The 19,921-nt window shown below is 37.0% G+C and overlaps 4 protein-coding genes across 5 annotated transcripts; all 4 read left to right on the top strand.

Moving 5' to 3' along the window:
- The first annotated feature begins 51 nt into the window (after positions 1 to 51).
- Positions 52 to 2,517, top strand: LOC114177564 (Plant invertase/pectin methylesterase inhibitor superfamily). Its single transcript, XM_028062958.2, has 3 exons — positions 52 to 1,184; positions 1,264 to 1,424; positions 1,536 to 2,517. Exons 1-3 carry the CDS (start codon positions 184 to 186, stop codon positions 2,225 to 2,227), a joined length of 1,854 nt encoding a protein of 617 aa, XP_027918759.1. The 5' UTR covers positions 52 to 183; the 3' UTR covers positions 2,228 to 2,517.
- A 3,464-nt stretch (positions 2,518 to 5,981) lies between these two features.
- LOC114178245 (putative 26S proteasome non-ATPase regulatory subunit 3) lies at positions 5,982 to 9,505 on the top strand. 2 transcript variants are annotated; one of them, XM_028064045.2, is made up of 8 exons: positions 5,982 to 6,262; positions 6,354 to 6,544; positions 6,789 to 6,926; positions 7,003 to 7,139; positions 7,231 to 7,285; positions 7,789 to 7,899; positions 8,143 to 8,382; positions 8,625 to 9,505. In XM_028064045.2, exons 1-8 carry the CDS (start codon positions 6,184 to 6,186, stop codon positions 9,135 to 9,137), a joined length of 1,464 nt encoding a protein of 487 aa, XP_027919846.2. In that variant the 5' UTR covers positions 5,982 to 6,183; the 3' UTR covers positions 9,138 to 9,505. The 2 variants fall into 2 exon arrangements, with proteins under 2 accessions (XP_027919846.2, XP_027919848.2); XM_028064047.2 differs by lacking the exon at positions 5,982 to 6,262 and having other exon boundaries at positions 6,354 to 6,555.
- A 4,611-nt stretch (positions 9,506 to 14,116) lies between these two features.
- Positions 14,117 to 14,778, top strand: LOC114178246 (pectinesterase inhibitor-like). The gene has a single exon (XM_028064048.2). The coding sequence runs from the start codon at positions 14,143 to 14,145 to the stop codon at positions 14,716 to 14,718; it is 576 nt and encodes a 191-aa protein (XP_027919849.1). The 5' UTR covers positions 14,117 to 14,142; the 3' UTR covers positions 14,719 to 14,778.
- A 1,559-nt stretch (positions 14,779 to 16,337) lies between these two features.
- On the top strand, positions 16,338 to 18,830 carry RAD51 (RAS associated with diabetes protein 51). The gene is made up of 9 exons (XM_028062277.2): positions 16,338 to 16,589; positions 16,786 to 16,930; positions 17,021 to 17,131; positions 17,242 to 17,333; positions 17,484 to 17,578; positions 17,671 to 17,784; positions 18,043 to 18,172; positions 18,261 to 18,382; positions 18,479 to 18,830. Exons 1-9 carry the CDS (start codon positions 16,500 to 16,502, stop codon positions 18,600 to 18,602), a joined length of 1,023 nt encoding a protein of 340 aa, XP_027918078.1. The 5' UTR covers positions 16,338 to 16,499; the 3' UTR covers positions 18,603 to 18,830.
- The last annotated feature ends 1,091 nt before the right edge of the window (positions 18,831 to 19,921 follow it).

The raw sequence follows: 19,921 nt of genomic DNA, 5'->3' as shown, positions 1-19,921 counted from the left end.
TCCACTCTCGGATGGAGAGAAAAAACATTAAAGTTGGAAGCGATGAAACACAGACAAGGTGTAAAAAGGAGTCAAGGCAAAGCGTACCTTGGATATCTTTCTACCTTTCTTCTCCGCGAGTGGTTTCAATTTGAAGCTAAGGCAGAGACCTGAAATCCTCTGCCTTAGAGAAACTCTCACACAATGGCGTTTCAGGATTTTGACCTCATCTCAGAGCGGCGGAGAAATGAGAAGAAGCAAAGGATGAGGAAGAGGATCATGATCGGCGTGGTTTCTACCATCGTCCTCGTCGGCATGATCGGTGCAGTTCTCTTCGTCGTGGTTAAGAATGATGACACTGGAAATGGCAATGGCAATACCAATGCCAATGCCAAGAGCACCAACAAGGCACGTACTAGCCATTCACCACCTGCAAAGGCTGAAGATGACTCCCCCAAGGGGGAGGTGGCGCACACGGAGAAGCTAGTGAAAATGGTGTGCAGCTCCGCTGATTTCAAGGACAAGTGTGAGGAGCCTCTGAACAAGGCCATGGAGAAAGACTCCAAGCTCTCCGAACCCAAAGACCTTCTCAAGGCCTACGTGAAGCTCGCAGAGGAAGAGGTTTCCAAGGCCTTCAACAAGACCAATACGATGAAGTTCGACACTGATGAAGAGAAAGGAGCGTTCGAGGATTGCAAGAAGCTGTTTGAGGATGCCAAGGATGACATCGCAACCACCATCTCTGAACTATCCAAAACTGAGCTCAAGAATGTCACTGACAAGAGTCCCGATCTCAACAGCTGGCTCAGTGCTGTCATCTCCTTCCAACAGACCTGCATTGATGGCTTCCCCGAGGGAAACATCAAGACTGAACTTCAAAATCTCATGAACGATTCCAAGGAATTCATCAGCAACTCCCTTGCCATTATCTCTCAGCTCGCATCGGCTCTTTCTACATTCGAAACAGCCGCCAACGCCGCCTCATCATCCGGCCGATCCTTGCTTTCTCAGTTCTCCAACTCCCCCGCCGCTTCTCTCGACCCAGCCGATGACTTTCCCTATTGGCTCCCCAACGATGACCGCAGGATCTTGAAGGCCGTCGACAACAAACCTGCACCTAATGTCACCGTCGCAAAAGATGGCAGCGGAAAATTCAAAACCATCAACGAAGCTGTCAATGCTATCCCTGAAAAGTTTGAAGGACGGTATAAAAACCACCACCTTCTCATGCTTCCTCATATAACATTTTAATGCTTTTTCTCATGTACATATCGGAAAATGCAGGTATGTGATTTACGTCAAAGAAGGAATATACGACGAGATAGTGAAGATTACAAAGAAAATGGTAAACATAACCATGTACGGTGATGGATCCCAAAAGACCATCGTCACCGGCAACAAAAACTTCAGGGACGGAGTGAGGACTTTCCTCACTGCAACTTTTGGTGCGCTTACGCATGCATGCATGCATCGATGAGTAATTAATTAATTAATTAATTAACAAGAAGCATATTATTTAAATTGGCTAATTTAATAACTTGTTTGGGTACATACAGTGGTGGAGGGAGAGGGATTCATAGGCATGGCAATGGGTGTGAGAAACACCGCAGGGCCTGACGGGCATCAAGCAGTGGCGGCGAGAGTGCAGGCAGATCGTGTGGTGTTTGCGAACTGTCGTTTCGAGGGGTACCAAGACACTCTATACACCCATGCTCACAGACAATTCTACAGGAGTTGCATCGTGACGGGGACAATCGACTTCATCTTCGGCGATGCGGCGGTGGTGCTCCAGAACTGCATCCTGATCGTGAGGAAGCCAAACGACAACCAGCAGAACATGGTGACGGCTCAGGGGAGAGTGGACAAGCAGCAAGCGACTGGAATTGTGCTGCAGAGGTGCACAATCAAAGCCGACGAGGCACTGATCCCGGTGAAGAGCAAGATCAGGAGCTACCTCGGAAGGCCATGGAAGGAGTACTCCAGAACCATTGTGATGGAATCAGAAATCGGTGACGTCATTCACCCTGATGGATGGACAGCTTGGAACGGTGATTTCGCTCTCAAAACATTGTACTATGCTGAGTTCGAGAACACAGGACCCGGTGCTTCCACCTCCGCCAGGGTGAAATGGCCTGGTTACAAAACCATCACCAAGGATGAGGCTACCCAGTTCACCCCTGGCGTTTTCTTGAGAGGCTCATGGGTTCAGAGCACGGGAGTGCCCTCTACGCAAGGCTTGTACAATTAAACCTTTCCTTCCATTTTCATGGTGTTCCTCATCTTCTTTAGGCACACTGGACAATAAACTTGATGGTGTTCCTCGTTTTGATCAATTGTAATGTTTTTTTCTTTTTTTTTTTCTTTTTTTTTTACGTTCCTGTTCCTTAATTTTTAAAAACATTATTTAATCTCAATTTGTTGTATTCTTGCACTAACTACAGTGGGGTGGAACAACTTGCTATAGGATTGTGTCACCAAAAAAATAGAAGAAACTATATTATACATACTTACGCTTCTCCCATTCTTGTTAATAAAAAATTTCATTCTCAACCACTCTCCAATGTCTCTGGATTTTATTTAGGAAAAATATACTTTCACACACTTCTACTTCACTCCACATATTATTCTTCATTTTTTTCATTACAAATAAATATAAGTGTGTTATCTTATCATAGACCTTTTATTTAGGATTCAACAATTTTACAGACACTACAATTTACTTAAAAATATTGTTTCTTTCAAGATGCTCCAAATATATATAATAAATTAACTAAGTGAAAAATATCAAACTTTTTTAAGGATATAAATGACAGTCACCAGTTTCACTTTTTATTAGAGTGAAGTCTAATATAATTAATATATACTAATTAAATTTCAAGTCTCAAAAAAATCGAATGGCGAGAGGAACAAAAATGATAAATAAGACACAAATAGAATTATGAGAAGAATGGTGATAGGAAAAGGAAATATTTACTATCTCGTATGTAAGCCCCTTTTTTCTTTTAGTAAAGTTTTGGGCCTGGCCTCTTCATGGGTCCAAGGCCAGCCCACTAAGGGACCCCCTATACCCCCTCAGAACTCATTCATGCCTCTGGTCTCCCTTTTCAGAAGCAGAGCTCCTCCTTGTCTCCCTCTACGAAGCAAAGTTCAGCTAGGGCATACCATCTTCCATTTCCAAGCTAGCGTAACCATCCTGTACTCCTGGTAAGTCGAACTCTAGGGCTCTAGTCTACTCCTTCCCCTTTTCCTTGCTGTTGAGCACTTCGGAGTAAGTTAGGGCTCGATCTCCTAACCCCGTTTTGGTCTGGATCTTCATGTTTCAGCTCCGCTCTAGCTCCGAGAGCTGTGGTGCCTGTAGTTTCGAACCTGTTTGTTCAGTTGCTCTCCAAAACAGAGGTAAGGGAAGCTAGATTCATCGGTTTTAAGTTATTCTTGGCTGTTTTTGGTCGTTGTCTGTTTGTATGCGTGCATAGTGTGCTTTTGTTGGATGAAATGGAGTTGCATGTGTGTTTGGGAGTGGATCTGGGCGGTTTCCGCCATTGCATGTGGGTGGACAGTGATGAACTCTGCTAATTTCGCCCAAGCGAGCTCGTCTCGCCTAGGCGAGAGTACCAGAGTGCTCCCTGCCACGAGAACTCGCCTAGGCGGCCCTTTCCCATTTTGAGCGACGCACGGTCTCGCTTAGGCGAGAAGGCCTCGCCTGAGCGAGATCTCGTGAAGCCTCCACTGTCGCGCGTCTCGCCTGGGCGAGAATTCGTTGTTTTCTGTGAGGACAGCATCTCGCCTGAGCGAGAATGCGTGAAGACCCCTTTATCTTATCTCGCTTGGGCGAGAATCCGCTGCATCAGGAAGGTCAGCGTCTCGCCTGAGCGAGTGTGCGAGTGGGTGTTATGTTTCCTTGGCTGTTAAATGATTTATTGCATGCATTGTTTTGATTATTCCTCTTAAATATGATATGAGTGAATATGCTTGGGTGTTTGGATTTTATGAACGAAATTGGCATGCTTGGTATGGGATTCATCATGGGTTGTGGTTTCGTGATGCTTTAACGTGAAAATTGGATGAATGACCAAAAAGAGGTGGGAATTGTATGAGAAACATGATTGTGATGATGAGATAGGCGTAATTCCATGAGTCCCATGGGGAGACTTTATGGTGGCGTGTAGTGTATATATTAAGATAAGGATTCAGGTAAGGATCGCATCCCGAAACTCTAAAAGGGTCAGTGAGTCTCAGGTAGAGAAATCTGACCCAAGTGGTGAGAGTAGCAGGAGGCCCTAGTCTTTGGCAGGATAATGGCCTTAGACGCTTAAAGGCTAACCTCGTGAGTGGTAGGGTGAAACCCATTGGCAATGGCTCTGCAGAGCAGTAGAGGCCACCACGAGTGCAGGCATCCAATGAATCCGATCTTAATATATGTATCCGGATAATTGAGTCATAGTGTCTTGTTTGTCTGTCATAACATGAATTATGTACCTCTGTGTTGTATGTCTGGGAATGTTTATGCATTTATTCCTTTATACCATGATAAGTATTATATTGCACTAGCTTACCCTTGCATGTTGTGTTTGTTTTCTGTTATGTTTCCTCTTTTGCGATGATCACCTTCTGGTGGGAGCAGATGGGAGGGAGGTTCGTGATGGATCTGGGAGACGCAGCGGTGCGGCCTAGACTTCCCTGTTTGGAGGTCTTAGGAATAGTTTCAGGGCCAGGAGGCCTTTTGTATCAGTTGCCAGTGGCAACTCCTTTTGCAAAACTGTTGGATTCTGTTAGTTTTCTTTTAGCTATGGCATGGTTGTATGTCCATGTTTTCTTCTAAGTACTCCTTTGGATGACTGTAATAGTCACTTTCCGTACGTTTCATGTTTAGTCGATTGGCTCTCGTTATCAGAATTTTATGACGCTTTATTTGGTAGATTAATCTATTAAAATGGGACGTCACACTTTTATGGTATCAGAGCCTTCGTTCCTAAGTGTCTGTGGGTTATGTGTTTGCTTAGCTTTTGTTGCGCCCTCCTTGTCGTGTTTAGGTGAGATTCCAGTCTAACCCAGTTTCTAATGGTGCTTTCTGTGTGTCCAGTGTTATGGCACCCCCGCGTATCGCTCCTTCTCCACCCCCTCAGGGCGACAGACAAGATCTGGCTAGGGCGATTGAGGCTATGGCTGCAGCCTTGACGCAACAGAGTAATGCCATGATGCAACAGCATGAGGCGGCGATGCAGCGTCAGGAAGCCTCTCTTGAGCAGTAGAACTTCATGATGCAGCAGATGGAAGCTGCTAGGCAGGCTGCGGAGGACGCATAGAGGCAGCATGTGGATGCTCTCCGTCAGTTAGGGGAGAATGCTGCTGGTGCTAAGATGTATGGTCCCCATCCCCAACCTCCACCCCCTGAATGGAGTTTGGAAGACTTCTTGAAGCACCGCCCCGCCAAGTTTGATGGCAAGACGAGTCCCGATCAGGCGGACCAATGGATGAAGGATATGGAACGCATCTTTGATGCCAAGAGGTGCCCCGATGAGAGCAGGCTTGCTTTCACAGTTTACATGCTCACTGGAGAGGCTGAGCATTGGTGGGCCAGTATTTTTTTTTTCTTTTGTAAAACTTTGAATTAATTTAATTCTTTAAGTGATTTTGCTTATTTTAATAAAATTTTGTTAAATTATTTTAAATGCATTTTTTAATTTATATTAAAGAAAAATATTTAGATAATTAATTCAATTATTATTATGAAAAATTTATTAAATATGATAAAAAAATTCAAATACTATCATTTCAGTTAATATTTAAAAACTGATTAGATAAATTTTAATAATTTATAAAACATTATTTGAAATTAAAAACCTTAGAATAAAAGAATAGTGTAGAAATAAAAGTTTTATAATTGTGTTTGGAAAACTACTTGGGGTATTTTCATAGTAATACTCTCACACCTCATCATGCTAATTATAAAATTTTCATTTATACACTATTTTCATAGTAATATACATGATGGGAATAAAAGTGAAAGTTTTATAATTGGGACGTGTCTTGAATGTTAGGGTTCAAGACCCAAGGCCTCTTATGTCAACAACGTCCATCCAAACAACTGTGCCACTAAATTGCAAACCAAATCGCAACTTCGTGGTTCTTCTGTCATCCTGTTAGGGTTTTCATCAGATTCCCCCAATTTTTCTTGTGTGCGGCTTTCATTGGATTCTGTTCAACATGACTCAAGATCTCGAGATGAAGGATCGCTCAACGCCTTCCAACGCCGTTTCTTTACCTGCTCCGTCTACTCTGCAGGGTAAGTAAATTTTCTTCCTCTGTTCCGATTTCGCAGTTCTATAAAGCCATTTTAGTTTTTCACTTTTTTTGCTTTGCGGTTTGGATCGCAGTTTTGAGGGAGATAGCGTCTCTTATCGAGACCGGTTCGTACTCGAAGGAAGTTCGTAGAATTGCTCGTGCTATTCGCCTTACAATTGCGTTGAGGCGTAAATTATCAGCGTCAATTATCTCGTCTTTTCTTGATCATGTCCTCACTCCTGGTTCTGAAGCTCATGCCAAATTGTCTGCGTATCTTCCCAAGGTGAACTTCAGGTTAGATTTAGGGGTTGTTCCTGTTGAAAAGGACTTACATATTTTGTTCTTATTAACTTAATTTGAATGATGAGGTGGACGTTTGTGAGTAGTCTCTTTTGGTCCATTTAATTCAAAATCTAAATTATGGCGCCGACGAATGATTTAACTTCTGTTTAACTGGATATTGGATGTGGGTCTATGAGTGTATTTCAATGATTTTTGGGGTCATAATGTCCGCATTGATTGTGTAGGAGGATGATCATGAGATGGAAGTGGATGCCGCAACTTCTGCAATTCAAACCCCAGCTAAACACTTGCTGCCCGAGCTAGAAATCTACTGTTACCTGCTTGTTCTACTCTTTCTGATTGATAAAAAAAAATACAATGAGGTCAGTCCCCCTCTTTCAACTTTGCGAATTGACAAGTGAAACTGATTATATACTGCTGTTTCTACTACCTCTTTAGGCCAAAGCTTGTTCCTCAGCTAGCATTGTTTGGCTGAAGAACACAAACAGGAGAACTGTTGATGTTATTGCATCCAGACTGTATTTTTACTATTCATATAGCTATGAGCTTACGGGAGATCTTGCTGAAATCCGTGGGTGAGTTAAGTACTAATTTATGTAATACTTGAGAGAGGTTGACGACTGAATTATATTTTTAAGTAATTTTAGTTTTGGAATTTGTTTTCAGCAACCTCCTTGCATTGCACCGAATTGCCACCCTGCGCCATGACGAGTTGAGCCAGGTTTTTTTTCTCCACTTTAGCTTTTTTATGTAAGGGCTTATGATCCTTACTAGAGTTCACTAGTTGTTGTTACAACAAATTCAACCAAGCACATATTTGATAGTTATTATAGATTCTCAATTAATATGCTCAGTGATATGCAAGTTATTAGGGTTTGTTTGTTTTTTGTTTTAATTCTGTTGTATTTAATCATGTACGTAAAATAAATGTTCCCTGCATAAACTGATCAGTCACATAGTATATATAAAGTGCTCACGATCCTTGCTATAGTTCAGTAGTTGCTGTTACAACAAACTCAACCAGGCACATGTGATAGTTATTATAGATTCTCAATCGATATGCACAGTGATATGTAAGTAATTAGGGTTTTTATATTTTCTTAAAAATTTTGTTGTATTTAATCATGTACATACAATAAATGTTCCCTGCATAAACTGATTAGTCACAAATTTATGCAAATTCTTTTATTTTAAACTTATCTTTTAGCTGTTGATTCATTGCAGGAAACACTTCTTAATTTGTTGCTCCGCAATTACCTTCACTACAATTTATATGATCAGGCAGAAAAGTTGAGGTCTAAGGCTCCTCGATTTGAAGCGCATTCAAACCAACAGGTACGGTGGTTTTGTTATTCTGAGCATCTAAGTTTTGATTTTTGATTTTTAATTTTTTAATTTGGGTAGACAAACCTATCTCTTATACAGTGCTCATCAATGTTGTGATGAAGACCTTGTGGAAGTCTTCAATCATTGTGTTATTGTTGTTTATGTAGTCTAATTTATTGTTAAATATATTTGTTTTTATACTTTTTGATTCATTTTCCTCCACTTGTCCTCATTTGTGGTACTCCCTTTCAGTTCTGTCGTTACCTCTTCTACCTTGGGAAAATTAGGACAATTCAATTGGAGTATACAGATGCAAAAGAGTCTCTCCTGCAGGCTGCCCGGAAAGCTCCAGTTGCTGCGCGAGGTTTTCGAATTCAATGTAACAAGTGGGCTGTGATAGTTCGGTTACTGTTGGGAGAAATACCTGAGCGCACTGTCTTTATGCAGAAAGGAATGGAAAAAGCCTTAAGGCCTTACTTTGAGCTTACAAATGTAAGTCTACATTATTATCCTAAGTTTATCATGATAATAACACTGTAGGCTGGTTCTGATATCGTTATGATTAGTTGCCTCGTTTTCCCTCTCTATTTTAATCATGACAAGTAAATTTTCTGTTAGTTGAATTATAAATTCATTCCACAAGAACTGGTTCAGTTTTACATATTCTAAATTCTATTGGTATCTCAAAACTATATTCTTTTGTAATATTGTTACTTATGTTGTAAAAATTTCAGGCTGTACGGATTGGAGACTTGGAACTGTTCAGGAATATTGCAGACAAGTTTGCCAGTACCTTTAATGCAGATAGAACCCATAACTTGATTGTTCGATTGCGGCATAATGTTATCAGGACTGGTTTACGTAACATTAGTATCTCCTATTCCCGCATCTCTCTAGCTGATGTTGCTAAAAAGCTGAGGTTGAACTCTCCGAATCCTATTGCTGACGCTGAGAGCATTGTAGCAAAGGCTATTCGTGATGGTGCAATTGACGCTACATTGGATCATGCCCACGGGTGGATGGTGTCCAAGGAAACTGGAGATATTTACTCCACAAATGAGCCTCAGTTGGCCTTTAATTCTCGAATTGCATTCTGTCTTAACATGCACAATGAGGCAGTACGAGCACTTCGTTTTCCACCAAACACACACAAAGAGAAGGAGAGTGCTGAGAAAAGAAGAGAGAGACAACAACAAGAACAGGAGCTGGCTAAGCATATTGCAGAGGAGGATGACGACGATTTCTGAGAAATATCTTTTTTCACCCTACCAAATGCTATCAGGGCACCTTCATGTCCAACCTTTGCTGATGTTTTTCTTTCGAAGAACCTCCATTATCCTTTCCTTCTCTAGAGGTGAATTTTTTATTTTTCAATGTGGAAGATATCTGAAAGTAAGTTTAACACATAAAAGATATGTTCTGTTAGTATTTACATCCATTATGATTGCTATGTTTTGTTTCTTATCCGGAGAATTATGTTTAGGACCTGAAGAAAAAAATTGTTAGTTATCATATCAATTCTGTTAAGAAGTTATGATTGGAAACTGTTGCTCTGAAGGATGTATTAATTATATTTTGACAATTTAGTTTGCTATCAATAATGTTTTATTTTCTAGGGTCCTTGAACACATTAGAGCTTTTGATAAAACATGAGGAATTGCAAGAAAGGAAAGGAGGGGTGGCGTATACCTTTTCTATTTGGGTTGATTATAATTTTTTCCTTTGGGTGTTACAAAGGAGATCTAAAACCTGGTGTGGAAGAGTCCCGAGGGGTAGACTAAGGTGTCGGGCTTTAGGTACACATGCCTTTAAAGAGCTGGGTCAAAGGTTCCCTATAGGGGGCTACAGGGCTCTGGATCCTCTAAAGATTCCAATCTGCGAAGATCAAATCGATTTCCTTTATTTCAGAAATCACGTTTTTTCTTTTATCTTAATTATTAGTTTTTCTATGTAAAACAACTTTTTACGGCTATGATCATGTGCAATTGTAAGCCACTGCAGATCGGATTGAATGAAATTGTTCAAGGAACGCTGCATTTGATCCATGTCTTAGTCACTTCACCTTAAATACAAGGGCATATGTCTTTTTGGCACATTCGCTAATCAACTTGTTTCTCTATACGAACATGGTGGTTTATATGTGATGCTACAGTGCATAACAAAGTCAAATGATTCATGTAGATCCTGTGATTGCAACCGGCTGTAACAATTGGATTAGGTTCTTTTCTCTATCATGTTCTGCACTTTCAATTCGGGTAACGACATCCTGTTCCTTTCTCAGACATGCAAATCTTCACTGCTTATCCAACACTACTTTTCCCTTTCCTTTTCAATCTTTTGTACATAAGCTCAGTACAAAGTAGGATAAAAAAATTTTGAGGAAGAGATTAAAAAGAATCTGGTTGTGGCAAAGTGTGTTGTCCTTATAGAGCAAATATCTCCGTTGTTAGTTATAGTGTGTTATCAATATAAGTGTACCAAAGATCTCTCTACACATTATGAAAATCAATTCTTTTTAAGGAGTATGAAAATCATGGAGAAAGAACTGATTTAACATAATATAAAAGAATAGATGTTTTTAAATTTTTAAATGTATAACAGTATACAATGGGTATTTCTCAATTTATCTACACAATTTTCTTTCAAGATTACTGTTAAGGATACCTATTTTCTCCACTTTTAAGGTACACAATTGTTATCTTTTCTGTAACAGTTCAATCTAATTTTTATTTTTCAATATTTCTTATATCAAACAAACAAAAAAAAGAAAAATTAAAATATATTTTAAATAATTTGTTTTTATGTCTTTTGATAATATTGGTTAAATTATTCTTTTGGTCCTTCTATTTGTCAAAGTAATATTAGTTTGGTCTCAAGTTTTTTTTTGTCTCAATTTGGTCTTTATTTTCTAAAAAATAATTCAATTTAGTTCTTGCTGTTAATTTTGATCAAACGGTGTTAAAGTCAATTCCATGTGTCAATTTCTGATTTTTTTTGATTTTTTTTTTTATATTTTACATGTGTCACCCCACAGTTGTGCCACGTATCAACATGATTCAATATGATCTTTATATTTGTTTTTAGTTTCAATTTAGTCATAATTTTTGCAAAAATGAAATAATATTGTTCATTCTTAAATTGACACTCAATTAGTTTTTGTATAAATCTTATGATGATATTTTTACTAAAATTGACATTTTTATTAAATATTTGTAGAAATATTTTTAAACATTCCTTTTAACTTTTGATTCATTGCAAGAAACACTTTTGGGTCGTCTTGTTTGTCCTGGTCATCGATATCGTTCGGATCATCGAGCTTGTTCGGATTGTCGGGCCATTCGGGTCGTCAGACCCGTCTAGATCGTCGAGCCCGATCGGGTCGTCAGGCTTGTCCTGGTCGTTGGATCTGTCCTAGTCGTCAAGCCCGTCCTAATTGTCGGCTTAGTCCAGGTTGTTGGGCCTGTTCGAGTCGTTGGTCCCGTCCGTGTCGTCGGACCTGTCTGGGTTGTCAAGCACATCCGGGTCGTCGGTTCTGTTTGGATTGTTGGGACCGTTCAGATCGTTGGGTTCGTCTGGGATCGTTTTGATTGTTGGGCCAATCGAGGCCTACATACCCTTTTGGGTCGGTCGTTGGACTTGTCTTGGTCGTTGGGCCCGTCCAGGTTATTGGACTCGTTTGGATTGTCAAGACCTTTCAAGTCGTTGGGTTCGTCTGGATCGTTGGGTTCGTCTGGATCGTCAGACCCATCTAGGACGTCGAGCTCGTTTAGTTTGTCGGTCCCGTCCAGATTGTTAAGTCTGTTTGTCATTTTCGTTTGGATTGTCGAACCTATCTTGGTCGTCGGGTCCGTCCTGATCATTAGGCCCATTCGGTCGTCGATATTGTCGGACTTGTCTAGGTCGTCGGCATCATCCAGGTTGATGAGCCCGTTTGACCAATCCAGATCGTCGGGTACGTCTAGGTCGCTAGAAAATTTAATAATATATTTTGAAAAATAATAAGTTTTTTCATGTTCAAGAAAAAAGTCCATAGAGTGACCCTAACTGAGAGAAACTTTTATGAGATTTTTGGTTCTTTGATGAAAATTTTCTTTTGAAGTGGACTTTTTTAATCCTAGCCCACGTGGGACCAAACCGTGTGGACTAGGCCAATTGGACATTCGAACTCATCAATTTTGATGTCCATAATCAAGAATCTCGAATAGCCATTCCAATTACCTGAGAGAATCATGTGTCAGTTCTGGTGTGAGCCATGTGGAAATAAATATCTTCGGAATTTTAATTATACTATGAACTATAAAGTGATCGAGAATTTGGAAATGTATCAGTCTAATTCCCTGAAAATCTATATATGTGGTATTCTAAGTCTAGAAGCAATGTATTGCCTTTGCTAATTTGATCTTCAGTTTCATCACAAGCATTTTTTTATTGTAAAACAAAATGTTTATACGAAACTTATTATTATGTATAAAATGTTATAAGGTTATAATGTTTAGTTTTTATTATTATACTATTTTTTATCATGTTATATTTTTTATAATGATTCCGTGTGACTTTTATTTTTATTTACTTTTTATCATGTTATTTCCGTAATACTATTTTTATTAATGCAGATTATTTCTGAATTAAGGATAAAAATATTTTTATGAGTAAATACAATGTGATTCTCATTATCTTGATAACATTTATGACTTTAGAAAAAGGAATATATATATATATATATATATATATATATATATATATATATATAAACTACCTTGACGATTTAAACAAGATATTTTAACTGTAATTAAATTGGTTCCGATGTAAATTATTTTTAATTAAAATAATTATATGAAGATTTGTTATTTTTAATAGCAGTAATTGAATTATTTTTTCATAATAAACTAATAATGCAAAGAATCATTGCTTTTAAAATTTATCAGAATAAATGTAAATAATAATAAAAAGCGTTAACACGTCTTATGTTTTAATAATAATAATAATTATTATTATTATTATAAATGTTAACTTTTATCATAATTAATTCAATTTTGTTTAAAGAATTAATTTTTATCGCACTTGTGATTCGTTGAAATTAAAACTGATACATTATATATAATTGATTCAATTTAATTTAAAATTAAGTTATATGATAAATATTTTAATTAGTTAAAAAGAAACTTAAAATATACGTTGTATTAGTAGATAAAATAAAAAGTGGGAAGATATTTAAAAGCAACTTCGGGGTGTCAATGGCACTCCCAACAAAGCCGGTTTCGGAGGTGGGTTGGTGGTGGAGGAGAGAAGCTATACTTTAATCCGTGAAGGAGCCCCGCCAGTGAACCACCGACGGTTCGCATTGCTGAAAACCACCGCTTTACTTTTTTTTTTTCTCACCCCATTTCAAGAGTTGAGTTGGCTAAATGACACATGATCGGAAATATATCACTCTATGGTTTAAATATAATATTAAAAATAAAATATATTTTATTAACTTGCAAACAGTAAAACGATGCCGTTTGACTAACCCAAAGAGGCTCAGCAATCTTTTGATACTTATTAGGACCGTGTTTTGTAACACATCCTTTTTCCATCACAACGATTGCTGCCACTGCTAAATACTTGTGACATTAGAGCGTACACGACTTTGTTACAATGTTATCTTCATGCATGCAATTATCTGTTTTTCCTTTTCATTTTACTTCTTTTTACCCTCTTTATAAATTTCTTTTCACCAATACATCAGGCTGACAGAGAAGGATACATTGCTATTATCATGCCAAAACCTGCCGATTGGCTCAAGTGTATGAGTTTGTGAAACATAAGGCAAGTACCAGTGGCCTATTGGGTAGATCTATTTTATTCCTCTCACAGACAAAGCAAATGCAAAGAGCTGTCATGATCTATATACACAAGCTCAAAGAAACCTACCCAAATAATTCAAACGTCACCTTCCAATAAAAAGTGTTATTCTATCAGCAATCATCTCTGGCATCTACATTGTTTACCGATTTAAATGGTTCCGCAGCTGATAAACATATTTAACTTTTGGATTTGTCTCTATGTGGCAACAACTTAGTTTTAAGAAACCTAGATATTCCTACCCAAAATCTAAAGACTAATTTCTTGAACCTCTAACATATAACAGGTTTAAAAAAGACATACTATCTGTCAATCATATACACAGCACACAGTTTTATTAAATTAATTTGGTTACAACATTTATTTATATATGGCACTGACACAACCCCTAAACAATCAGAACCAGAGATGGCATCATGGAAAGTTTTTAACCAATGCTTGCTTCTGCCAATGTTGCTGATGAATTGCTTTGTTTTGCTGGTTCAATGTGGTAGGCCACATTACACAGAAGGAGAAGATTTGGTCACAGCAACCTGCAAACACACCCTTCATTTCCAAGTATGCAATTCTTCCCTAAGATCAGTCCCTAGTAGTAGCAACACATCAGATCTCAGAGTGCTTGCTGAGATAGCACTGAATCTCAGCACAGCATATGCTGCAGACACTTTGACCTGTGTTCATGAACTGCAATCCAATTCTTCCGCTGCTAATAACATTTATTTGTTCCGTTGCTTAAGAGACTGTGAAGAGGAATTCTCGGAAGCCATAGAGAACTTGCAGGACTCAAAAGAAGCACTTGCCAATGGAGATTGTGACAGAGTGGATACATTGGTTTCTGCTGCTATGTCTGATGCCGAGACATGTGAGGATGGCTTCAAGGACTTGCAAAGTGAGGACAATTATTCAACTTCTCTAGCTGAACGTAACCGTTACTTCTCTGAACTATGTAGTAATGCTCTTGCTATCACAAAATTACTAGTTTGAATGAATCTTGTTCATCCCATGTACGCTGTTAATGTTATATATATTGGCTTCTGTTAGCAACTTCTTCATTTTTTAACTGTTTGATTTCATTCCTAACATTCTAGATCATACGCAATAAGCTTTTCTTCCATCAAAAATTAAACGAGTTTAGTTTTCTCACATAACAATCTAATAAAATTATTATTCCTAGACTAATTTTCAACAATGATCTGTCTAGATAATTAAAAACGAAAAAATGTTCCAAGTTCAGGTAATTTAAAAAGAATTAAATTATGTCTTTAGTCTCAATTTTTGTATAAAAATATTGATTTATTTTTTTTATTTGTTTCAATTTGATCTTTATTTTGAAAAAAAGTGACGCAATCTTATTTTTTACATTAGTGCTGGACTAAGAATGTTGGGAAGATGTCACATGTTGTGATTTTCTTAAAATTATTTATTTATTACTTTTAAAAAATAAAAAGTTTATTATATATTAAGTTGACATTGTGCCACATAAGAGTTATAGTATGATGTAGCAGTGATAATGTTACATGTTCCTATCACGCCAGTCATTTTCTCATTCTTAATTTAGTTTGTATTTTTATTTTGTCTCAATTTAATCTAATCTTTTGTGAAAATTAAGTAATTTTGTATCCATTGAAACTAAATTTAATTTTATATAAATGATATTAAATATTTTTATTAAAATTGATATTTTTATTAAATATTTTTAACACGATTAAATTTATTTAAATTTATATTTTACATTGAATTTTATTTATAGCAAAAGTTAATATATAATTAGATTAAATTAATAAAATGATAAATTTTATATTAAAATTTAATATTAATTATTATTAACTAAATTATTTATTTTTGTATTAATTATTTGGGAATTGTCAATTGCATTTTTTAAAAAAATTCATTAATAGCTTGAAAGTGTATAAAATAATTACAGAAGTTTTAAAAAAAAAAAAACTGATTAGTAGTTTAATATGTACAACGTGATTTAACATTTAAGACGTGGAGCATAATATGAAAATATTATCAAATAATTTTTTTTATTAAAGTAATTGTTATGTTTTATTACAATATTTGAGTTTGACAGTAATGGAATATTAAATTTCAGGACATGCTTTTTCCTCTAAAATTTCTTTGGTTTTCGGTCCTTTTCCTAAAGATTCAATAATTGATCTTTTCTTACCTACTTTTCTTGGCAATATAAGAAAAAATATTTGTGAGATATGTTATTCTGTAAAGTCTTCCTCTTTATTTTTAAATAAATCAGTAACTATTTGGAGAACAGTTTTCTTTATTTTAAAAAATTTATGGAAAGACAATAATATAGAAGGGAAGAGAGAAAATAAAATTTAATATCTTTAAAATAATTCACGTAATTTTAATACATTATAATCAAATAATAATTACATAAAAAAATTTATATTAAAGTTATTTTATAAATTAAATAATAAATAAAAAATAATTCAACACTTCTGTAATGTTCATCTCAGGACAAAATTGGCCACCTTGTGTGTTGTTGTTGTTCAAGTTTTAATTAATTAATAATAATTAATTTAATTTTTGAGGAAATGTTTGGTTTAAAAACCTTTTTTGTTGAGCTTGTGGTGTAAGCTTCTTCCCTCTGAGAGAAGATTTATTTTGGCGCCTCTTTTAGTGTTCTTTTGAATCCTCTCCTCAGTGACCCACTTCACCCAATTTTCGTTCTTTCCTTCTCCCCTTCTCCCCTTCTCCCCAATCCCTTTGTTCTCAGACACTGAATCTTTGACGGTCAGAATCAAATGTCGGCAACCATGGAGCAGCAACGCCCCCAACAACAAGATGAAGCCGAAGAGATGCAACATGGCCCTTTACCCGTTGAGCAACTTCAGGTTTAATCCTCAGCACCCTTACCCTTCACTTCTTTTCTTCAAAAATCATTTCTTTTTCATCTTTTCACCAACCCCATTAACCCAATTTCCCCGATTTCGGTTTCCGGCTTTCAATTGTCACCCTTCATTATTTTAGGGCAAGATCCCCTCTTTACGTTTTTCATGTTGATACCCTAATCGTTAATTATCATCCTAGGCTTCGAGCATAGCCGCCACGGACGTTAAGAAGCTTAAGGATGCGGGCATTCACACTGTTGAGTCCGTTGCTTATACTCCTAGGAAAGACCTTTTGCAAATCAAAGGTATCAGTGAAGCTAAAGTCGACAAAATCATTGAAGCAGGTGAATAAACACTTTTACACTTGTTTTCCTTATTGCCCGATTCTTATACTTGCTAAGGTATTGGTTTAAATGTTTGTTGTTTACTTCCAGCTTCTAAGCTGGTGCCTATGGGGTTTACCAGTGCTAGTGAACTCCATGCCCAGCGTGATGCAATCATTCAGATAACCACGGGATCGAGAGAGCTTGACAAGATATTGGAAGGTTGGAATCAGAAACAATTAAGAACCTTTTAGTGTTTTATTGCGTCTGGATTTGGAACTTTGTGAATTTTATTGTTGGAGTGTCTGACTTGATATGGTTGATCCTATTAGGTGGAGTTGAGACCGGTTCTATCACTGAATTATACGGTGAATTTCGATCTGGGAAGACTCAGTTGTGTCACACTCTTTGTGTCACTTGCCAAGTTAGTAGTCTAGATCCTTAAGTGTCCATGCTTCATGATAATTGCTCTAGTGTACTTGGTGTTAGAAATTGAGTTTGTGAAACTCTTGGTTCATATTTATCTGCAACTCTCACATCTTTAGCAAAATTTTCATTTTTGTTGATGTTCTAGTTGCCACTTGACCAAGGAGGGGGAGAGGGTAAAGCTATGTACATAGATGCTGAGGGCACATTTAGACCTCAGCGACTCTTACAGATAGCAGATAGGTATAATGAATGATTCTTGATATGAATTCGCTGCTATCGTGTGTATATGATATGTTTATTTCGTTTAGTATTAATGTTTTCCAGTGCTGCAGGTTTGGACTGAATGGTGCTGATGTATTGGAAAATGTTGCTTATGCTAGAGCATACAACACCGATCATCAATCACGGCTTCTGCTTGAAGCAGCTTCGATGATGGTGGAAACAAGGTGTGCCTTGCAATGGTTCTTTACTTAATATTAAGATATGTCGAAAATTATATAATGTGTAGGTATAATACCATAATTATTTGTTCTTTTCTCATCTTGTTTATCACTTAGCAGGTAAAGTGTTATATGCCTTGTTTTTTTTTATGCTAAAGCGGAAAGATTTTCCTTAATTAGTGATAATGATTGTGGAAACTTTTCTTTGGTTTAGCTAGTAAAATACAGTTTTTTAAGGCTTTGATTTTGATTGTACATACACAGGTTTGCTGTTATGATAGTAGACAGTGCTACTGCCCTCTACAGGACAGATTTCTCGGGAAGAGGAGAGCTTTCAGCCCGTCAAATGCATCTAGCAAAGTTCCTGAGAAGTCTTCAAAAAATGGCGGACGAGGTAAAACTTTCAGACTTAACGGGATGTTGAATTATCGAGCATATCATGTTTGGAGTTAATAATTTTTTTTTTCTGATTCTCTTTTTAGTTTGGTGTGGCTATTGTTATAACAAATCAAGTAGTTTCACAAGTAGACGGTTCTGCGGTCTTTGCTGGACCTCAAATCAAACCTATTGGAGGCAACATCATGGCTCATGCTACAACAACTAGGTATGAACCTGAAATACTAGTAGTTTCACAAGTAGCAGGTTCTGCAGTCTTAAGTTTTTCTCTGAGCTCATTCTTACCGGATTTAATTGTTGACAGGCTAGCTCTTAGGAAAGGGAGAGGGGAAGAACGGATCTGTAAAGTGATAAGCTCTCCTTGCTTGGCTGAAGCTGAAGCAAGGTTTCAGATTTGTGCCGAAGGGGTTTCAGATGTTAAAGACTAAGCAGATTCAGCATGTATGAAGTTTATTGTTTCCCCTCTTTGCTTGACTTTCTTTTTGTAAGGTATATATATATATATATATATATATATGACAGTTGATTTGCACGTATCTAGTGTCAAATTTTGCATAATTTGCAGTTTGGTGATCTTCATTTCATTTATATGTCTCAATGTGTATCTTCGTTTTTTTTTTTATGTCGATATTAATAAATTTGTATTGTAGAGTTCAGTTGCAATCAACTAGAGATCCACCTGTACTAAGTTTTGTGCTGGAATTTGAACTAAATATCAGTATTTAAAGAATATATAATCAACCCAGTATATACGTCACTGGTATTAAGCACGGGGTTGTTATTTATTTAGTGTTGGAAATTCTAGGGAGGGAGGCAGCTTATTACTTTTTTTTCAAATAATTATTGTGCATGGTGGCGTTTTTTTTTAGTTTTCATTTGAAATAACGAAATCAAATTGGGACAAGTTTATTGGAATAGGCTGAAAGAACACAAACAAAAATCAACTAAGGTCATTTCTTCCTACATCCCCATCCCCATCCCCATTTTTTCTTCGTACACTCCCTTAACTTTTAAAATATCCCTTTTAACCTCACTGACACTAAAAACCCTAATTCCTTTTTCCTCTTTCGTCTTCTCCCCGTCGTCCCATTGCACCCCATCTCCACAACTTTACTTCCGCGAACAACAAATAACACATCTCCCTCTCATTTTCTCACAATTCGGTGCTCCTTCCTTCAGGCTACTCCACTGAACCTCCTTGCAAAGAAAGGTCCAGGCCGAACCTTTGTCGCACACAATCCGGAATACAATGCCAAAATTAGTAATCCATAATATAGGATCGGATTTGAGATTGCATTCTGGATTGGTCAATCTTGTACAGATTTGTGATTTTCGGATTGATCGATCTAAATTGTAACACTGGGTTCAGATATGCATTTTGGATGGATCAATCCGGAATGCAGAATTAGACTTGGTGATGCATTTTGGATTCTCCGATCTGAAACTCAATAGTGGTTTTTGGATTGAACAATCCGAAATGTAATCCTTCAGATTACTCATCTCGGGAGTTTATTCTTGATTACTCGATCCAAAGGTCTGTGATGGAGGTGCAACCTGAACAATTTTACTAAAATAATCCTGGTATATGTGATTGAAATAATTACAGCAAACATAAATTTTAAGTAATTTCAATTAATTGTTTTTTTATAATGTATAATTTTCATATTTATTAGTAACTAAAATACAAAATTTTGATTAATTTAATTAAAATAAAATATTTCAAAAAAAAAAAAATAATCAATTCAAA

The sequence above is a fragment of the Vigna unguiculata genome, chromosome 3 (assembly GCF_037176805.1).
Source record: "Vigna unguiculata cultivar grain cowpea cultivar isolate G323 ecotype 2 chromosome 3, ASM3717680v1, whole genome shotgun sequence".
NCBI classification, from domain to species: Eukaryota; Viridiplantae; Streptophyta; class Magnoliopsida; order Fabales; family Fabaceae; genus Vigna; species Vigna unguiculata.
The sequence above is the reverse complement of the archived record's forward strand: the minus strand, read 5'-3'. Positions and strand labels throughout refer to the sequence as shown.

What these genes read in the sequence shown, in the direction of transcription:
- RAD51 (XM_028062277.2), top strand. Translation starts at nt 16,500, where the DNA reads ATGTCGGCAACCATGGAGCAGCAACGCCCCCAACAACAAGATGAAGCC. An exon ending in GCTTGACAAGATATTGGAAG is followed by an intron (nt 17,132 to 17,241) that starts GTTGGAATCAGA and finishes TGATCCTATTAG; the next exon opens with GTGGAGTTGAGACCGGTTCT. An exon ending in CTCTTACAGATAGCAGATAG is followed by an intron (nt 17,579 to 17,670) that starts GTATAATGAATG and finishes CCAGTGCTGCAG; the next exon opens with GTTTGGACTGAATGGTGCTG.
- LOC114177564 (XM_028062958.2), top strand. Translation starts at nt 184, where the DNA reads ATGGCGTTTCAGGATTTTGACCTCATCTCAGAGCGGCGGAGAAATGAG. An exon ending in CCTGAAAAGTTTGAAGGACG is followed by an intron (nt 1,185 to 1,263) that starts GTATAAAAACCA and finishes CGGAAAATGCAG; the next exon opens with GTATGTGATTTACGTCAAAG. An exon ending in TTTCCTCACTGCAACTTTTG is followed by an intron (nt 1,425 to 1,535) that starts GTGCGCTTACGC and finishes GGGTACATACAG; the next exon opens with TGGTGGAGGGAGAGGGATTC.
- LOC114178246 (XM_028064048.2), top strand. Translation starts at nt 14,143, where the DNA reads ATGGCATCATGGAAAGTTTTTAACCAATGCTTGCTTCTGCCAATGTTG.
- LOC114178245 (XM_028064045.2), top strand. Translation starts at nt 6,184, where the DNA reads ATGACTCAAGATCTCGAGATGAAGGATCGCTCAACGCCTTCCAACGCC. An exon ending in AAGCGCATTCAAACCAACAG is followed by an intron (nt 7,900 to 8,142) that starts GTACGGTGGTTT and finishes ACTCCCTTTCAG; the next exon opens with TTCTGTCGTTACCTCTTCTA. An exon ending in CTTACTTTGAGCTTACAAAT is followed by an intron (nt 8,383 to 8,624) that starts GTAAGTCTACAT and finishes TAAAAATTTCAG; the next exon opens with GCTGTACGGATTGGAGACTT.